Genomic DNA, 21633 nt, shown 5'->3' with positions numbered 1-21633 from the left:
TCTATAATATGGCACAAAGGGAAGAAGCCTTCAGCTGTTGAGCAGCCCCAAAGGATGCATCAGACAAGTATTTTATCTTTTTCTTCTTGACTATTTATTATTACTGAGAATCCTTGCAGTTTCAAATAAAGCCTGAACATTATTAGAACAGAAGCCAACAGATTATTTTATAAATGTTTTATTGGCTGAATAGTGTACACAGTACTTACAGTTGTATCTATTAAAGACAAAATACACTTCAAAATGCAGCATAAAAAAATTATAAACTTTTGAACTATTTACAAATTTTGCCTTACATTTCACAAATATCCATGTCCCCCCAATGCCATTTATACAACCAAAAGTGATTTCTTCAACATGCAAAATATTTGAAAAAGTTTAGCTTCACTTGGGGATTGCTACTTCACCCCATAAGTACCAAACCACTTTAAATGGGCTCAAAGTTCCAGTAGCTTTATAGATCAATAAACAAAGTTATACTTTTCTCAAAGTCACTACAGCTTTATCCCTCAAGTCCATCCCCAATTAAATATGTCTTGGTTTTATGGTTTTTTTCTTTCAATTTTTGTTTTAAATTTTACTGGGGAACAGACATTTTGGAAAATACTGTAGTTTGAGACTCCCAATATTAACAAATATTTTGAAATAAGTTTGATCTACACACATGAAGTCTAAGCCACTGGTATCATATCTCCTATCAGGACACTTTACACTATTATTGAAAAACCTAACTATAGGAATTGTCTAGCGACCAAAAATTAAATAGGTGTCCGCATCATCTACACATAGAAATCACAAAGACCAATTCTGTTTCTTAAATGTGGGGAAGGGTAGCAACAGCTAGTCTTTTAAAGTTGCAAATGTCTTGTTATGGTCTTACAATACTCAAAGAATTACGAGAACCTTGATTCCCTTAACATCCCAGCCTGCAAAGATACACTGACAGCTGAAAGAGAAAACATGGCAAAACAGCTTTAACCCAGAATATAAAGTATTCCCCACCCTCCACCATGCTTCTCACTTTCTCTGAATGTACCATTGCTCTTTATATTTACAGCGATGCTGAAAAACAAAACAAAAGCTTTCATAGTTCCTTCACTAAACAGGCATTTAATCCCCATGTTTGGTATAATTCTTTAAAACTTGTGAAGAGAGATACTAGGTGAAGTTGAAATAGCTAGCTGAAGAACATCACAGCAGTAATCAAAGGCAGCTAGGACAGTGAAAATGCAAAGTTGTTGCAACAGAAAGGCTGAGATCTTAGACAACAAAAATAAAACCCACCATTTAGGAACATGCAACCTGCATGCAGGCTTAAAAATGACAGGTGCCATTGACAGAAAATGAAAAAAATGCACACATTCCAATAACTTAAACTAGGGCAGGGGATCCATACACAGCCCAAGCTCATGGCCATCGAATGTAACCATTGAATGTCAGTTCTGCTCTGCAATTTTCATCAACTTGAAATTCATGGTTAGCTGGCCTGAAAACGGCATCATTCTAGTTAACCTAACTGGACAGGCCATCTCTAATGGGTTAAGTAGTACTGATAATTCTGATAATAATTGATAAGTAGCACAGATAATTCTCATGCCTCAACTGTCCATATTAAGCAATAAAAACAGAGTCTTCTGGAGATGACCTTCCCTTAGCCACTGCACGATCCAAGCAATTGTTCTGATGCCTCTTTTTAAAAAGTAGTGGTGAACATCCAGACCCTTTTCTCTTTATGCAGCCCCTGTCTTGCAATTGCTTGCATTATACAGTTCACCTCTCATCTTTTAGTGACAGATGAAAGATGCCCAATTTGCCTCCACTCAATCTTGGTAAGTACTGCAGGCTTAAACAATAAACCTGTGAACACAAAAGAACGGAACCTCATGGCCATGACCGAAGTGGGCAGATATAAAGGGAAGAACAGCAAATGGGAGGAGAGGTGAAAGAGGCACCTCGGTGATGCTTGAAGAAAGAATCTCAGATATACCTTCAAATTTTGAACTGTCAACTTGAGACTGCAAGCACAAACAGCACTATTGTGCTCCTTAACACAACAACTAGTTATCAGGCTGTCCAAATCCATCTGGAGCAGTCATGGTGTGGTGGGGTGGGGGGAATCTTTCACAACAGAAAGCAAAGATTGAAGAACTGTTAAGTGCCAGGTTTACAAATATCATTGTTTAAATTTATGAGAGACCATATTAGTACCTAGGCATAAAGCAGACTCTGAGCTACAGAAAGATATAGTTTGTTACAGTTAGGGCACCTACTCAGGTGTCTCATCCTGACTAATGCTCAGAGCACTGTACCTAATCCTCCGATCTTAGAATAATCATAGTCTGCATGTATCAGCTTGTGGGAAGTGCATGTCAGTCAGCTTCAACTGACACAAGCACTTGCTAGAACACACGCTGCTAGCTCCAAAACCACTGTTCCCTCCTGCCCCCATGCTTATTCCTTGTGTAACTGTGCCATTTTCCTGCTATCCCTTGGAACATGCATGCACTACCTCAAGACTTTACATTTCCCCAGTACTTTGCAAAAATTAATTTTATTTCAGATAGATTGTTGGTGACATTTTATATTGGACACTACTTCAAGGAAAACTTTCAGCATCATATCAGAGTTTTATCAAAGGAGATGCTTTTACAGTGGAAAGTTGTGTTGCTAAAACAGATAGATAGATAGATATAAAGTTTGAGGCTGCAAGGTGTAGCTGGGACTGAGAAGTCTACATTGAGAAAACAAAGCCACGTCACCTCTGGTTGTCCAGATTCCTGTCTGTTCAAGATTGACGGCTCCCAAATGGCTTAGTTAGACCTATTTCAACATGCCAGTTATTGCTGAGGCAGTGGCCGCTTCAGATTGGCCACCATTATTGTCAAGGATGTTAAAGGCCTGGTGAGTCAGACTTTGAGCTTCTGGATTAGTACATCACAAAAGTCCATAGGTGTTTCTGTTTGCCAAGTCCACTGCAGTTAAAATCCTAAGACAAACCACTTAAGGAGAGTGTGGTATTTGTTCTGAAAAAGAGAACAGGCTATGCATATGGCAGATTTTCCCATTCAGAAGTTTGTTCAACAGGTAGAATAGGAAACAGTGGCAGAGAAACAAGGTATTTGTCCAGATGTGGTGTTCTTTAGTTGGTTAAGATACTCTAATCATCTGTGTCATTGCTTCTTCATTTGCCTGGTTAGGATCCTGTGCAAGGAGGGGAGGAAAAAACAGATTTAAATGTTCAATCTCTTCTTTTGAGCACTTAACTACTAACTACAGCAGCTTATCCTGTAAGGGAAGACACCCAGCTGTCTTTAAACATCAATAAAAACTACAGTTTACACACAAATGGAGCTGACAGTAGCCTAAATTCTAGCTAAGCAATTTCCTCTCTATAGTATTCCATCTTATTTTTCAATGTTCATACTCTTTGTAGAAGCAAACAAACCCCAATTATGCCAGAGAGCCTGGAGAATCCATATTCTGCACCCAACACCACATTTCCCATGCTAAGATGAGACTCCTTAAGCATAATAATTAGGGATGTGCACAAATCGAGATTTGTGCACCAATTAAAAGCTCTGCTTGGGCATGTTTAAAAGTGAGGAGAGCAGGTCTGTGCCTGCTCCTCCACTGCTTGCTGTAGCCTCCTGCTGTGGCACCCCCATGCGGCGGCATGCTCATGGGTACTTGCCGCCACCACGCAAGGGGTGCGAGGGGTTGGGCACACTGCCACAACAGAAAGCTGCAGCAAGCAGCGGAGCAGGAGGCATGGACCTGCTCTCCTCGCTTTTAATCAGTGCACAAATCTTGATTCGTGTACATCCCTAAAAATAATTCAGAAAGCTGGTAAAGTAATAGTGAAATTACAATTAATAGTTCAAAGAAAAAGTCAAGCTTTGCTCATCCGTATGAAAGACTAAAACCGTGCCCAGCCAACAGCCAGGCACTGTTTTAACATTACAGAATTGATTCCATAATCAACTCTGCACTACAAAGAACTGAATCAGACATGGAGGAAAGTATTGGTCAAGGAAAGATGCCAACTAGAGTGAGATTTATGTGCTGTAGTCCGTGTTTAGGACTGTGCCATTCCTGTTGATCCTGCTAGACCCTGGAGCAGAGTTTGGAGCAGAGAAAGCAGCTCATGTTTTTCCAGCAGTTCTTAGTAAATGTGAGGTACAATAAATTCAGCTATGTTCTGGTCCAGGGATGGCTAACTGGCAAGTGGCAGGTTGCATCTGCCCCTGCCCCACTCATTTCTGCTGCTGCCCCTAAATCCTTTTGTTTTGTCCCTTTATAAGGTGATGATGTCAGACACACAAAGGTGGAGCCTCAGAGCAATTCCCTTGCTGGACCAGCTGCAGTGTCCCCTCCCCACTCCTGATTGGTCAAGAGAAGGGGAGGGTCATTCTTTAGATTACAATGCTCCTTTCCCCCTGCTGGAAGAGGACATCTCCTGTGGAACTTGTCACAGCTTAAGAAACCCAGGTGGGGTATCCTACAGAGGAGGAAGAATCTGCTGTAATACCATTCTGCTGAAGGATGCAGTAGCAGATCTGGAAAAGGTTTTGTGAATGTCGAGGGAGATGCCCATGTTGCTGCTTTACAAATCTCTGAAATGGAAGCGGTAGTGGAAAACATTGCTGACATTGCTGCCGCTCTAGTTGAGTATGCAGTAATACTGGATGGCAGTTGCACACGCTGCATTTTGTAGGCTAAGGCAAGACATTTTTTAATCCACCTGGCTATGGTGGCTGCTGCTACCTTCTGACCCATGGAGGTGGGCAAGTACTTCACAAAGAGAAAACCTGTGGAACGGAAGGAGTCTGCACATTTGAGATAAGTCTTTAAGCATCTACGAACATCTCGTTTGTGCCAGGCCCTCTCCAAGTGGTGGATTGGATTCAGGGTAAAATGAAGGCAATACAATGTCCTGTGAACGATGGAAGACAGCTAAAACCTTGGGGATGAAGGAGGGGTCTGGAATGAGTCGAACTGAATCATGAGACAACACACATAAATGTCTGCTAACAGACAGAGCCAGTAACTCTGAGACTCTCCTAGCAGATGTGATAGCAATTAAGAAAGCTAATTTAAAGGACAGATATCTTAAGGAAACTGAAAGGAAACTGTTTTGATTCAAACAGAGGAACCTGTAATGCTTTAGCACCATATGCAGATTCCTAGTTGGAAATCTATGTATAGTTGGTGGAGAGAAAAGAGTGGCCCCTCTGAGGAACTTCTTAAGATGAGCGTGGTTGGATAGGTTCTTTTTGTTTTGTATGGATAAAACACTAGTTAAAAGGGTTGGGAGTGGGAGGCATTGCTTTGTGGTGATTCTGCTCCTACCTCAGGAGATTTGGTGCAGGGTGCTGTCAGTAAGCTGATGACACCCAAATCTATTTCTCCATGTCAACATCATCAGGAGAGGCCTCTTTAAATGCCTGTCTGGAGGTGGTGATGGGCTGGATGAGGGATAACAAATGGAGACTGAATCCAGATAAGACGGAGGTACTTATTGTGTGGGGTCAAAACTTGGGAGATGATGATGTATTTGATTTCTATACCGCCCTTCCAAAAATGGCTCAGGGTGGTTTACACAGAGAAATAATAAATAAATAAGATGGATCCCTGTCCCCAAAGGGCTCACAATCTAAAATAAATGTAAGACAGACACCAGCAATAGCACTGGAGGTACTGTGCTGTGGGTGGATAGGGCCACTTACTCTCCCCCTGCTAAATAAAGAGAATCACCACGTTAAAAGGTGCCTCTTTGCCAAGTTAGCTGAGGCCAAGTTGAGTTGGATCTGCATGTTCTGGATGGGATCATACTTCCCTGGAAGGCACAGGAACACAGTCTGGGTGTGCTTCTGGATCCAAGCCTCTCCCTGGTGTCCTAGGTTGAAGCAGTGACCAGAAGTGCCTTCTATCAGCTTCGGCTGATATGCCAGCTGTGTCCGTTTCTTGAGATAAACTACCTCAGAACAGTGGTACATATGCTGGTAACCTCCAGACTGGATTACTGCAATGCACTCTATGTGGGGCTGCCCTTGTATGTAGTCCAGAAACTATAGTTGGTCCAGAATGCGGCAGCCAGGTTGGTCTCTAGGCCATCTTGGAGAGAACATGTTACCCCTATATTGAAAGAGCTACACTGGCTGCCGATAAGTTTCCGGGCAAAATACAAGGTGCTGGTTATAACCTATAAAGCCCTACACGACTTGTTCCCTGGGTATTTAAGAGAACGTCTTCTTCATCATGAACCCCACCACCCACTGAGGTCATAAGAAGGCTGTCTTCAGTTGCCATTGGCTTGTCCAGTGGCTACCTGAGGACGGGCCTTCTCCGCTGCTGCCCCGAAGCTTTGGAACGCACTCCCTGCTGCAATAAGAACCTCCCCATCTCTGACAACTTTTAAAAAGTCTTTAAAGACATATCTGTTCACCCAGGCTTTTAACGAAATACTGTTTTAATAGTGTTAACATTGTTTTAAAATATTGTTTTAAACTTTTAAATTGTTGTAATGTTTTAACTTTTTCTGTTGTCATTTATTTTGTTATAACTCAGGTTTTAACCTTTTCTGTTGTCATCTTTTTTGCCTTGTTGCAAACCGCCCAGAGACATAAGTTTTGGGCAGTATAAAAATATGTTAAACTTTAGGGTATTCGTTTTCAATCCGACCCTCCTGGAGGAAAGCCAAGAGCTCTCTGATCCTGCATTATGCTTTTCAATCTGATGCCTGAGCAACTAACTCAAGAAAGCTCTCCAGGTGTATTGAGAGATACAATTTGTGGATTGCTGTCATGATGCTAAGATGGTGTGAAGCACTTTAGGTGAATAACTGTGGAGGCTTAAGAGGTTCCGCTCAGTTTCCAGGCGGCTAACTTTAACCAAGCTTGGTCATGGTGTAGGATAGGGTTGGTGCAGGGCTGGGATTATTGGTAGAAACAAGGGGTCCTCTATGGCTAAGTGCAGAATCTCCACAAACCAGACCTGCCTGGGCCAATACGGAGCTACAAGAATAACTTCCACTCTGTCCAGGTGCACCTTGCGCAGGAACCGACTTATCACTGGTACCGGAGAGAAGGTGTAAAGTAGAGTTGGAGGCCATAAATTCGATAAGTGTCAACCGTCTCTGCTTCCTGACAGGGGAATCTGCTGAAAAATCTGTCTGTTTTAGTGTTGCTTGGGGAGGACTTAAATGCTCTGAGACAATGGAGACACCCTGGGGATTGAGGCTCCACTCTGGTAGCTGAGCCAATCTGCTTGGGAGCTGACAGTTTCCTTGATGTGGTGCACCCACAAGGGAGAACAAATTTGGTTCTGTGGAGGAGGGTGGCTTCCTGTTGTAAAGATCGAGACCTGGTCCCTCCCTGTCTGTTTACATGGGTTTTTGCAGTGGCATGGTCCATCTGAATGAGTACGTTTTCATGACTATTTACTTGAAGGCTAACAAAGCCATGCGAATCACCATCCATTCCAGCCAGTAGATACACTGCATGTGTTACTGTTCTGACCATCTGCCTTGTGCTGAGTGGGGGAGAAAGTGCACTCCCCAACCCATGAGACTGGCATCTGTGGGCACAATAAACCTGGATGGGTCTAGAAAATGCTTGCCTTCGCTAGCTGCCCTGGGGAGGTCCACCAGAACAGGGACTAGTAAACAGTGGCAATAAGCACACTTTCAAATGCCTTTTTTGTGCTATGACTTTCTGATATGGAAGGGGAAACCACGGGAGGGGCCATAGGTGAAATCAGGTCCAATGTACTGCTACCATAAGGCCTAGTAGCTGAGCTAGAGATAACAGGGGCACCTTTTAAGAACATAAGAACAGCCCTGCTCGATCAGGCCCAAGGCCCATCTAGTCCAGCATCCTGTTTCGCACAGTGGCCCACCAGCTGCTACTGGAAGCCACAGGCAGGAGTTGAGGGCATGCCCTCTCTCCTGCTGTTACTCCCCTGCAACTGGTACTCAAAGGCATCCTGCCTCTGAGGCTGGAGGTGCCTAGTGGAATCTCCTGTATAATGGAATTTCCTGTATAGTGGAATTTTGTGTATGGAAATCTCCTGTATAATGTCCAAGGTTAATGTCCTAGTGGAATCTCCTGTATAATGTCCAAAGTTTTCTGTATGCTTTCTGTGGGGAGAATGAACCTGTCCAAAACAGTGTCTATTATGACTCGCAGGTGCTGATCCTCTGGGTGGGGATGAGATACTCTTGGTCAAGTTGAGGATTGGGGCGGTAGGGAGAGTTCCCCATGTGGGATCAGAATCAGCCTCAGGGATGCATGGGGTTTTGGCTAGGTCAGATCTAAGGGGGAATTCCCAGGCGGGTTGCCAGAGGGCTCTAGTCCCACTAGTTCCAAAGAGCCCGTGAAAGTGATGTCCTCATCCGGTGTGGAAGCTGCCTGTCTCGCTGCTGCCCATGTAATGTGGGAGCTGCTTCTGGAGTCTGTTGCCTTCTTGTGGCCTCTGTTGTTCAGGGCGGTGGTACACAATGGTCATGAGCTGCTCCAGATCCTATCGCCTCTTGGCTGCTGTGCTCCTTCTGTTCCTGAGGTTGATGGAACCGCAGCGGAACTTCCATCACCTGGCCTAGCTGTTGCTGATCTTGGCTGCTAGGCCCCACTGGCTGTTACTGGACCATGCCTGCTCCCCCCCCCCTTGTGCAAGACCAGAGCACAAGATGGCAATCATCGAGGCAGCCACCAAGAAGGGTGGGCCTGGTGGCGGGGGGAGAGTAGGCCCCGCTGTTTGTCTGCGGCCTCTTCTGGGCTCAGCCCCCCACCCCCAGATGGAAGCTGAAGAATGGCCCATTGAAGCACCTAAAGGACTCTCTCCTGGGTTGGCTGAACACCCGGGAAGGGGAACATTGACAAGAACCTGACGTTGTTTGGCACACTCGAGGCCATTTGGGCAGAAAGTTGGAGTGGTTCCTGCCTCCTGGAAACCAAAGATTCCAAATTTGTTGTCCCTGGCTCTGCATCCTCTAGAGAGGAAGAGTCCAAGGGATAGAAGGAAGGAGTGAGCACAGAATAAAGCATTTTTTTTCTTGGCAGGAGAATTATCAGAGAAAGAAGAATAGACGGTACTAAGGACGAGGCAAGAGACTGAAAAAAACTCAAGAAGAGAGGTATACACCTTGGATAAACATAGAAGAGAAGGCTGTCTCTGGAGCAGGATGTAGGAGTACAGAAACTGGGTTGGGATATTCTTCCCAGGCTCTTAAAGCTTTCAGCTAATTAGCAAGTTCTGCCTCTGGAGCACATGGGAAGGATAACCCACAGAAGATGTCCTCAGAAGCAGAGAATATTTATTTTGCCTCAACAAAACAAATGCCATTATGTCTAACCATGCTCTTTATTAATGAAAGAGCAAAATCTGAAGCTATCTGGCATGCTTTGGAAAGTATTGTTATGCATGCTCCCCTTGGAACATCTCACCAAGTGGTGAGATGTTCCTGGTGGCATTGCTGGGTTCAGATTCCTTTGCAGGAGAGATAACTGGAGGCTTATGGTATCTTCATAATATTTCATTTATTTACAAGTTGAGCATTAGGTGGAATTGAACAGCAGTGCTAAAAGTGAGCAACAGATCAATCAGATCCCCAGAGATGCACCTTGAACCTAGAAGTGCCTTCAATCAGCTTTTACTCAGTCCCTCTCAGTATCATTCAGACTGCCTCTCTATCAAGCAAGCCTCTTTTGTTCTCTTTACGCATCAGCCTCTCTCATGTAGGGGAGGTAGGCGCAGATCATCTCATAAGCTCAAAGTGGCTTTCCACCACCCACAGAAGTCTTGGGATATCTCATTAAGGAAGAATCAATGGACTAATAAAGGACATTAGCTCTTTTGCCAAATCCCTGATTCTGACCAAGCACTGCCCTAAAGAAAACCCATAGTGAGAAGCTCATTAACAACAATCAAACGCCAAGCTCAGATCAATAGGCTTTAAGTGCACCTAACACTCTTCACAGGTTTATAGCCTTAAAGATAAAAAGCTACTTATGATTAGTACTGTAATTATTAGTATCAGTTTTATTATGTATAGCAATAATACCTTATAACAATAAAATCAGCTTTACAATTAAATATCTCATTCTTAAATTTGGATTCAATTCCAATAGCACCATCTGCAACTTGTACCACTACATTAATCACAAATTTGTCTGTACTGCAATGAAACCAATAACCATAAGCACTATTGTGATATTAGAAAGATTTTAAAAATATGTGGGCATGTGAAAATGTGTGAGGTAGTAGTAGAAATGATACATGCAAGCTCCCCACAAGGATGTGGCTCTGAAAATCTGGCCAAGATAACCATCCCTGATCTAGTCTTCACCAAAAGAGTACCACTGTCTAGAGTGGATTAGTTGTAGTATTTTAGAAATGGGTAAATTCCCCTCAAAGTCTCAGTGGGACCCAAAAAGGATCACAAGCAATTGGTAAGCAAGTCTGCAAGTTTAACAAAACAGTAGAGAAGGTACAGCTGTTTTGAGTTTATTACCAACTGAAAATGCACTGGAAGCATATGCATATAAACACTAGGAATAAAAAAAAAGGAAAGTTCTACTTGCCTGCATATGGGGGCTGTCTTTTTCTTTTGGTGAGAAAAAACGCCCACCTTCTCCTCGCTTCCTTGCCATGGCATGACGATGCCGGGACTCATGCAGGTATTTCTATGAACAAGACCACAAAAGTGTAAATAGCAATAGCAATAGCACTTACATTTATATACCGCTCTATAGCCGGAGCTCTCTAAGCGGTTTACAATGATTTTAGCATATTGCCCCCAAACTCTGGGTACTCATTTTACCGACCTCGGAAGGATGGAAGGCTGAGTCAACCGTGAAGATGAAAGGGGAACCCTAGCACATTGATCTATTTTGCATTCTTTATAGCATGTCACAAACAGAGAGCAGGTGCAAATAAAGTGATCAAAACAGAGGTAATTGCAGAGCAAGGAATAAATGCTGAAAAAATGTAAACAGCTTCAAAGCTGGAGGAGAAGAAAAAATGTTCCTCAATGTCACTAGTCTAGCTGACCTGAAAGAAAGATTCTTCCCAATCTGCAATATGCAAAATAGCCAGATCAAAAAGCCCCAGTCCAGCTAAATTGAAAGCAATGGGACTTGAGTTAGTTGTGATTAAATTTTTTAATTAGCTTCAATGGTACTTTGTCACAACTAACTTCTGTTAGACGAAGGCCAAATAGCTTCTCCTCCCCCACACCCTAACCTCAACATCATCTCCACTTGTGATCATCTTGTATGTTTCAAAAAGGAGAGTAACATTTTTAAGGGGTGGGTGGGTGAGGAAACTTCCAGACCTGGACTAGTATTATATGGGCAGATGAAAGCTCACAATCCAGCATTTTTTACATTATCAAGCTTTGTTTTCAAACTGGGATGGCCACAGCAGCTTGTGCCATTTTTTGTGGTTGCCATCCCATCTACCCATGCCTCAAGCTGACAGGCACAGGGATATCCAGGAACCACAGCCTTCAGCAGATGTGCAGTTCTTTCCCATACTGGCCAAAAGGAAGTTGGATCTGAAAGAGATGAGAGCCAAGACTCTATACAATTCCTGGGAGATGTTTGTATGGACAGGCTATTTAGGCAGTCTCCCCTCAGATCATTCTGCACTGCTGCATCACCTTCATTCACTTTTTCTGCTGGGGTAACTACAGCTAGGGGGCAAAGCAGAGGCATTCTTTCCTAACCCTGTCCACCAAAAAAAGAGAGGATTGTGCAAGGAGCTGGGAGGGAGAGGAAAGAAAAGGAAATGGGGATTTTTAGGCAGATATAAGATTTGGCTGGATGAAAGGAGAAGAATGAACAAGGAGGGGAAAACCCAAAGAAGAAGATATTCCTCCCTGGAATCTTCCCACCCTGCACTACTGAGCAAGAGGCTCATTTTAAAAAAAGAAGATGAAGCTGCTCTAAAAATAGTTGGCAACATACAGACCAGTTAGTCATTACAAAGCAGCAGTGAAATAATTTTGTCATGATTAACGTAGTCATTAGTCCCATTGAAGTGAGATTTAACTTGGTCTGGATGTTGCCACTGCTTCTAAGTGTCACACTTGGCTGGAAATCTTTGGATCCCCAGGTACACTTATTCACAGGTTCTCTGCTCTTTCGTACAACCCTCCACCCTGCCTGATGTAACAGCCTGATTCTGTGAGCCCTAGAGCAAAGACAATGACCCAATTCAGAGACAATGCTAAACCATAATGAAGCCTGAGCCATGGGCTTGTGTGCTCCACTACATGCATGACAAGAGTGGAAGGTTCTACTTCTAGAATATACCAGAATTCCATGTTGCATAAAAGCCCAAACAACTGTGGTTTAGTCTAATCCTAGTTTGTTAAAATAATGAAGAACCATCTGTGGTACGATATTCTGGTTTGTTCTCAGACTAGAATTAGAACAAATCATAGTCCACTGAATTCATATATAATGCGGAATGGTGGTTTGATCTCTCTCATGAGAGAGGAGGAGGAAGAAGTATGTAAGCCTGTGACTCTGAGGCACATTCACATAGCGAATCATGGTTTAGTATTATGTCAACTGGGCCTTCAGCTTGTAGGATCAGGTCACAGAGCCCTTTAACCTCTTCTCATAAGATAAGCTCTGTCTATTCTTGTCATCTTTAGTTGTTCTTTAGAACTGTTAAAAAGCCGGAGTTTGTATTTTTTAGACATGGGTAAGCAAAACTTGTAAGAGCTGGTGTAACATAGTGGCAAAGAGACTGAGCTGTGAATTAGGAACTCCCCAGTTCAACTCTGGCCTCTGCCATGAACTCACTAGGTGGCCTTTGGCAAGACACTCCCTCTCAGCCTCAGCAACAATACAGGGATAATACTTACTATGCTAACCTTGCAGGGTTGTCGTAAAGATAACAAGATAATTCATGAGTGGTTGCATTATCAACCTAAACACTCAAAAGCACTATACAATTGTTAAGTATTTATTATTTCTGAATTACTAACATTTATCTCCCTCTACTGGAAATGTGTATTTGCCTCCTAGAAGAATTCATCACATTGCTGGCTCATCATCAACCTGTTCTGTCATTCTCAGTTGTTGTGTTAAATCTAACATCATGTAGCATACCAAGTTATAGGTTATACAACTTCTGTTAACAATGCAATAAACCCCAGGACTCATTTGCAACAGGGAGGCATCATACACCAGGCTGAATGCATATCAGTTTACAATCTAAGTATGAATAATCTAGTTGACATCTATGGATACAAGTCCCACTGCTGACCGAAAGGAGTTTGTTACAAGAAATATAGGCATTGTAAGGATACTTCCCAAAATCCATCCCTTCCTCCCTTTCAGAAAGTTTAGATGATAGCCTTACTCTCCTCTCTTTAGGGATCTTCCCTTCAGCTTCCAGCTTAGCTCTTGCTTGCCTCCTCTTTAGAATCCGATGGTACTGCTTAGCATTTACATACAAGGGCTCCTCTTCAAGCATCTCTGCTCCAGGCAAAGGTATCCTCTGAATAGCCGGCACTGATCCAGCCCCTGGTACCATCTGTATGAAGTCAAGGAGATGGTTTTGTTAAATGAATGCATCTCTCAGCAGAAGTGATATACAAGAAAAAATATAAAAATATGTAGTTTTCTGGAAATCTAAACCTCTTTGGAATTTTTTGCTGTTTAGGTATTTTTTCAAACTCCATAATAACCTGGCAAAAAACACTCTAGTTTTTTCATTTATTTATTTATTTATTTATCATATTTATCATATTTAACATATTTTTATACCACCCAAAACTTACATCTCTGGGCGGTTTACAAACACATTTGTAAATAAACCAACCTACATTTATCATGTAGATTTGATGTAATTCTAAACACCACTACAGCAAATCAAAGACTTTTTTTTTTTTTAAAGAAAACTCCAACATAAGCCACTGACATCTATCTATGAGCAAAGCACATTTCTAGCATAAGGCTGCCAAGCTGAACAAGTAGAACAATCTATTCTGTAGCTCAAACCTGGGAAGGGGAAAGAGTACTAGAAAAATGCAGTACGCACCATAACCATTCCACCTGAATTGACCACATTTCCAGCAACAGGCAGTGTTACAGTTACAGTTCCTTGTCCACTGCTGGTTGTGTTGGTGTTGGCTCCAGTCTGGACTATCTGTGCTCCTGCCAAACTGGCTGCTGGGATGGTGATCATGCCTGTAACAGGGACTGTAACTTTAAGAAACGAAAACAAAAAACACATACACAAAAGATGAAGGGAACATGATTAGTCCCACTTCGGATTTTAAGCCCTTTGCCCTGAAATATAGCTAGGAATAAAAGTGAGATTTTTCAAAAAGGTATGAATAGCCAAACACAAAACTAAGTTAAACAGATGTTCCTCAATGGGACTAACAGCACAAAATCCAAGACTCCTCTCAGCTGGTTTATGGATCTGGCAGTGTGTGAACACCACAAGACAAAGGAGCTAATCAGACATAATGCAGTAGCCCTCGGAGTATCTAGGTTTATTTCCTCTGGCTGTTAACAGGATTAAGGAACCACTACCCTAGTGGCAGCCACTGATTAACATATGGTGGCAGCCACTGATTTAGGCAGCTTTAAAAGATTAGATCTTTCAGCACCTATTGGCCATGGTAACAAAATGGAACTTCTGTGTTCAAAGACAAAATATAATGCAGAATACTAGTTGCTGAGAGACAGACAACAGGAGAGGGCTATTGCACTCATGTCCTGCTTGTTTTAATATTTGCCTCATGAATAAGCAGAAGATACACACTCTTATTAGAAGAAATACATTACTGTTACAGATAATTAAGGTTAGTGGACAATGACATCCACAAACTATTTGTGAGAGTATAGTCCCAGTAAAATGACAAGATTAAGACAATTAACATCATTTAATTTGACAATTGCAACCTAAATACCACAATTTTCCTGCATCCTGAGACACTAGTTTCAAAAGTCTCTCAGATTTCATTTTTAGAAGCATATTTTGACTTTATGGCTAGGTAGATTAAGTTTGAACACATGCAAGTCTCATAAGAAACCATAGAAGAGCACCCCCCTGTGGTCAATGATAAGGCTCACACTACTCTGTGTCTTGGCATTTCTTCTAAACCTAGGAGAAACTGAATTAATTTTTTAAAATAAGAACATATGCAAAATATACACAACTCACTCACATTACTGAGTTTTACATCAGAATGTTGGCTACTTTAGCAGATTTTGATTTTTATACAACATACACACCCCTCCATCCAAAAGTCAAACCCAAGTTCCTTAACGTATCCTTGCTGTGCAGCCCATTATCCACAAAATAAAATTCTTAACTATTTGAAAGTTCTAGCCATAGGTTCCTCAAAAAGACCCTTGAACTTGATTCATTGCGGTCTAGGGATGTGCATGTAACCGGGTGGGGGAAATTCGAAGGTGGGGGAGGTGTTGAATTTAAAGGCAGGGCAGGTGTTGACTTACCCCTCCCTCCGCATTTCACCCGCCGTGCTCCATTTGCAAAGAGTCCGTTGGGGTGGCAGCATACCTCCCTGCTGCCCCTTGCCTCGTCGGACCCTATGTCAGCGGAAGTACCCAACGCGCATGTGCACCCGCCCAACATGCGCGCACAGATGTCTCGGGTACTTCCGCTGATGTAGGGTCCCATGAAACAACGGGGTAGCAGCGAGGTATGCTGCCACCCTGATGGACCCTTTGCAAACGGTGCATGGCGGGGTGGAAGCGGAGGGAGGGGTAAGCACACCCTCCCCTGCCCTTTAAGTCACCCCCCCTCGAACCGCCAGTAGTTCAAACCGGTTCGGAGGCCCATAAAGGGCCTCCGAACTGGTTCTGTGCACATCCCTCCTGTGGTCTTGTCTTTGTACAAATGTAAATAAGGTGAACACTGTATGAGCTATAGGTTGCAGGCCTGCACACCTGCCCCTCTTCTGTGTGCGTGTGTTCATTCAGGAAATTGCCACTATTAACATCAGAAAGTACACAAATGCCTCCATAAGATATACCACACACCTGCAAGTTACAGAAGTGTCCTCCATCACGAAATAAATGTCACGACTATCATCATACTATCATGCTAGTAAGAACCTACATTTCTAACAAAACAGGATTAAATATAGTCACTGTCAATTTAATGGTATAATCTTGGTGCCTAAAGGCTCAAAAGCAAGTAAGAGTGTATATTGCTTTGGAAATGTTCAATACGGTTTTATAAAATGACACAGTATTCTGTGGCATACAGAATTTATACCTTGTTGAAGAATTGTTCCATCAGCATTAACCGGTTGATATACAATTGTCTGGCCTTCTGCTGTCTGGGCCACTTGCTGTCCCTGAACTGCAATCTGTGGCTGTGTCTGAGCAGAATAAAAACTTATTAGACAATACACTAAGCAATACAAAACACCTTTGATTTCCAAATATTCTGGAAATAGTTTTAAAGTCTCCATGATTAGGCTGTATCCAGACTCTTGTACATTTCATTTCACTTTGTGAAATGTGCTCTAATATAAATCTCCGTGTATTTCCTATACACATTTCCCCTCTCTCAGAAATGGTGGCTGAAGTGTACTGATTTTTTGGTCTCTTTTTTGCACACTTACACTCATATATATTCATACATCCTTGATGCATGAGGTGCTGAGCTGAGGAAAAAGTTGGCAGTGTGCTCATGGAGAGAGTGTGCTCATGGTGGGAAGACAACTTTTGAGATGGAACTGTGAATTAATTAGGTTCTGTGATCACAAATTATCCAGAATTAAGGGAGAAAATCATCTAGGTGCCAAAAGTGAACGAGAACACCAGTACAATAGCATGTTGCCTAGAAGGAGAGGTCAAGAAGTGGCTGCAACTGCTAGATGATTTGCTGTGCCCAGCCATGCTTTTACAGCTTGTCCACTCTAAGCCTGAATTTGAACAGGTCCAGTCAAGTTGCGCAAAACTGTGTGCCTCTAAAGAGTTACAAGCTGAACTCAAGTTTGTGTTTAAGACACAAACACAGAGCCTATAAGTGGAGCATATCAGCAGAATATAGTGCAACTATGCAACCTCATCACATAATTTTCTGTAGCAGATGATACCAAATATATATATTTGGTTGCACCACTAAAAGACTTCAATAACTGAGAAGAATCTGAGCATTTAAAGACTCAAATGAACTATAATTTGGCAACAAACATCTGGAAGATTAGGGCAGTATCTAAGATAATTTTAAACTTCCTAATAGAAGGCCTAAAAATTACTGTGGGAAGACATAAAAACCAATTGAATAAACTGCTGGACAACATGCTGTTGCACATGTGCCCTGAATCACAACAGACACCTAGCTAATTGTATGTTAATTCTAGTTACTTCATGATCCCAGAATCTGACTAATTTAGGATTCTATCTCAAGGTTCTTCTCCCCTTCAAGATAACACAGTGCCACGTTATTCCTGTGGCACTACATGTGTACTCTAATTATTCTCCCCAGATGAAATTCAAGGCTTAGTCAGAGGGAACAGCTGCTGTCCTTCCCAGGCTACATAAAGCCAAATAGTTTCTGTACATCTGCTCCCCTCCTCCATATATTACCTGTGTCTGGCCAGCAGTAACTGCAGTCTGCGGCTGCTGAATGATGATTTGCTGTGTCTGGCCTTGCTGACCCTGAACTTGCACTGCTTGTCCGCCCTGTATCTGAATCTGACCAGGCTGGACCAGCTGAATCTGTGAAAAGATGAATCGGCGGTGGGGGAGAAATCAACTAAACCAAAAACCTCTACAGTTAATCTTGGTATAGTCAAGTATTTTCAGACATGCCTTAAAAGCTTGCCGCCAATAAACCAAGTCTGCTTACTCATTGCAGCTTTTTAAAAGCGGAGGAAAAGTAAGTTGCTACTTCTAAGTGAAGAAAGCAAGGACAATACAATGTCAAAACAGAGGAGGTATTTGCTTGAGTCACTAATTTCTCATCAATTAATCCACTGTTTACAACAGAACAGTTAATACTTTAAACATTTGAGAGGACAACTGTCACATTTCATTTATGAAAAAAGGGAGCTTCTTCCTCCAAGTTCTGAGCAAGCTAGACTATGCAAAAAACGGCCTCACAGTTCTCAAAGTAAGAGACAGATAAACATGCGACTTCTTCTCTAAAGTCAATTCCCCCCTTCTTCAGTAAAGAATGGAGAAACTGATGCAACTTGATTGCTCACTGAAGGTGAGGAGGGAGGGAGGAGAGAATCTAGAGAAAACTCACTGCTGAGATAGAGAAACATTTCTTCTACTTCCTTTCTCCCAGGAGTAAAACTCAATAAGGAAATGCAGCAAACATTCACCCTAGCAAAAGTCATAGGCTGCAGCCACCTCTGGTTTCAGGTTCTAATCAAGGCTATTTAATTTCCAGAAGATAAAAAATATGCAAAGTAGGCTTGACAGCTTTTCCTTCTCCATGTTAAGAAATGCTTACCATGATTCAGTTTTCACATGGTAAAGTTATAACTATGTGAGTTCCATTCATCGGTGAGTTTTGTCAGCAATAAAATGTTGATAAAAATTTCTATTGAATGGATTTCTAAATGGCAACAGCCAACATTTATGGAATCTGAGCATTGGTTCACTTACCATGAAGGCGTCTTCTTGCTGCTGGAGCCCAGGACATCTTTGATTGCATTATTCTTCCCACGTGCTCCCAGGCTGGACTAATTAAAAAATGTTACTAGCCTTAAGAGCCCGGGACGGATAACCCCACCCAGTTCTTTTAGGTTAAGTTTGCAAGCAGCACTGAATGTCATAACTATGAAAAACAGTTAACAGACTAACATAGAGGAAATACAGAAGTCACAACCACATCTTTGGATGAAATATTTGTACATTCTACTACATCTTGGTTTCCCATGGAGTAGGGCCAGGACACCGCCTGGGAGGGCCAAGATGTCCTCGGCTCCAGCAACAAGAAGAAGCCTTCATGGTAAGTGAACCAATGCTTCGTTTTCTGCTGCCTGGAGCTGAGGACATCTCTGATTGGGACATATCACAGCTCTGAAATACATCTTGAGACATCTGTGCACATTCAACTTGTGCCACTCTCGTTCCTTTGTGTATACTGGTCTAGGGCAGAACAAGGGTAAGACGATGTCCTGTGACTGATGGTAGGCCGAAGACACCTTAGGTCTGATAAAGGGGTCTGGTATCACTCGAAAAGATGCAAACGTTCTTCTGCGTTGACAAAGCATGTAGTTCTGAGATTCTATGTGCAGAAGTTATCTCTATCAAAAAGGCCGTCTTGTTTGACAGGACTCTCAAAGGTATGGACTTTATTGGTTCAAAAGGCGCACCTTGTAGCGCTTGGAGAATGGTGTGTAAGCTCCAAGATGGAAATCGATGGACCACCATGGGTGAGAGTAAGGTTGCTCCCCTCAGGAACCTTTTAATATGGGGATGGTTCATTATCCTGTTCTTGGAAATCCCTGATATGATTCCTGACAGCGATGCCGCTTGTCTCTTCAGTGTGTTCACCTTGAGCCCCTTGTCCAATCCTCCTTAGGAACATAGGAAGCTGTCATATACTGAGTCAGACCATTGGTCTATCTAGCTCAGTATTGTCTTCACAGACTGGCAGCGGCTTCTCCAGGGTTGCAGGAAGGAATCTCTTTCAGCTCTATCTTGGAGATGTCAGGGAGGGAACGTGGAACCTTCTGCTCTTCCCAGAGCAGCTCCATCCCCTGAGGAGAATATCACGCTTCTACTATCCCATTCATATGCAACCAGGGCAGACCCTGCTTAGCTACGGGGATAAGTCACACTTGCTACCACAAGACCAGCTCTCCTCTCTTGAAGGAATGCTAGAAGATCTTTAATTGTTGCTGCACCATGAGGTATCGAATGCCTTCCCAAACATCGCAGAAAAGCTCTCCATGTGTATTGATAGATGAGTTTTGTCGAATCTCTTGTGGAGGCCAACATGGTGGTCAGTACACTGCTCGAATAGCCATATTGACTCAATATTCCCCGCTCAGTCTCCAGGAGGCTAGCTGTAACCAGCCTGGATTGTGATGTTCAACTGGACTTTGATGTAGTACGTCTGCTGATGCCGGCAGAGACGATGGTTCCTGTGTGGCCATGTGGTACAATTCTAGAAACCATGGCCTCCTGGGCCAGTATGGGACTACCACAAAGAAATGTGCTCTGAGTTGACGAACTCTGTGAAGGAATCATTTAAGGAGTGGGGTTGGTGGGAACACGTAGAGAAGCTCCGAGGGCCACTCCGCTGACAGCGCACCCACTGCCTCCGCATGTGGACAGGGGAAGCAAGTGAAGAATCTGGGTGGTTGTGTGTTGAGGGTCAGTGCAAACAAACTGACCCATGGTCTCCTGAAGTGTTGTGTAATCCTCTGGAAGACCCTCTGGTTGAGTGCCCACTCACCTGGTCACAGCTGTTCTCGACTTAGCCAGTCTGCGATCGAGCTGAGGTCCCCCTGGACATGGTGAGCCATGATTGATGTTAGATTATTCTTTGCCCAAGACATGATCAGTGCTGCCTCTGCTTAGAGAGATCTTGACTTGGTCCTCTCTTGCCTGTTTATGTGGGTCTTCACAGTTGTGTTGTTGGTTCTGACCAACACATGCCTGTTGAATATCATGTCCTGGAATGCTAGTAATGCCAGATGAACGGCCCACAACTCTAACCAAATGATGCTGTGTATGGATTCTGTTGTGGACCAACTTCCCTGGGGTGATCTGCGGAGACAATGGGCACCCCAGCCAGTCTTGCTGGCATCAGTCGTGATAACGCGAGATGGATCGAGAAACTCCCTTCCTTGACAAAGGTTGGCATCCATCAACTACCACTGGAGCGACTCCAGAGTCTGTTGAGGAACCGACAGTGTTATGTTGATCTTCTGGAATATTGGGTACCAGAATTGGAGAAGGAACCAGTGAAGTTCCCTCAAGTGGAATCTGGACCAAGGCACGGAGTCCAGAGTGGCCACCGTTAAGCCGAGGAGCCATGCTAAAGACAGTAGCTTGGCCTCTTGAGACCAAAGTACATCTGCTACTTTCTTTTTTATAATTTGAATTTGCTTTTCTGGCAAGTAGAGTGTCCCTGCAGCTATCTATTAGTACCCCTAGGTGCAACATTTTGTATGACGGCACCAAGTGGCTCTTTTCTTTGTTTAGGAGGAACCTGTTCTGTTCTAGGGCGTGTACAGCTAACCAGAGGTCTCCTGATGCTGCAAGCATGGATGGTGATCTTAGAAATAGATAGTCCAAATAAGAGAAAATGCGTATGCCCTGAAGCCTCAGGTGGGCAATCAGAGGTGGCAGCACCTTGGTAAATATCCTTGGAGCTGAAGACAGGCCGAATGGAAGGGTCTTGAACTGATAACGTACCCCGCAGTACTTGAAGTGTAGTAGGCGCCACTGTTCCCCTCTAAGGCGTGTGCATGTGCACGTGCTCACACATTTTCTGATGTCTGCTCAGTTAATTTTAGATCCTGCTCAGGTTGAATCAGGAAGACCGCACTCTGAAAGGGCACACACTGCCTTGAATCTGAATAAAACCCAGAATAAGACTCATTTCGCACATAGATGAAAAAAAATAATTAGAGAGAACATTGGTAGGCACTGGCTGTTGGGG

The 21633-nt window shown here is 43.1% G+C and overlaps 1 protein-coding gene across 9 annotated transcripts in view; it reads right to left on the bottom strand.

The window, feature by feature from the left end:
- Positions 1–162: 162 nt before the first annotated feature.
- Positions 163–21633, bottom strand: part of NFYA (nuclear transcription factor Y subunit alpha) — a 48043-nt gene continuing 26572 nt past the window's right edge. For 7 of the 9 annotated variants that reach the window (XM_053243991.1, XM_053243995.1, XM_053243997.1 and 4 more), the window contains 6 exons: positions 17592–17723; positions 16270–16375; positions 14056–14222; positions 13375–13548; positions 10581–10682; positions 163–3201 (listed from right to left, as the gene is read on the bottom strand). In XM_053243991.1, the coding sequence (XP_053099966.1) occupies positions 3148–3201; positions 10581–10682; positions 13375–13548; positions 14056–14222; positions 16270–16375; positions 17592–17723 (735 nt within the window). In that variant the 3' untranslated portion in view covers positions 163–3147. The remainder of the gene's footprint in view (positions 3202–10580; positions 10683–13374; positions 13549–14055; positions 14223–16269; positions 16376–17591; positions 17724–21633) is intronic. The other 2 variants (XM_053243996.1, XM_053243999.1) reach the window with 1 other exon arrangement.

This window comes from Hemicordylus capensis, chromosome 4 (assembly GCF_027244095.1).
Source record: "Hemicordylus capensis ecotype Gifberg chromosome 4, rHemCap1.1.pri, whole genome shotgun sequence".
Taxonomy (NCBI): Eukaryota; Metazoa; Chordata; class Lepidosauria; order Squamata; family Cordylidae; genus Hemicordylus; species Hemicordylus capensis.
This window is presented reverse-complemented; position numbering and strand designations above follow the sequence as displayed.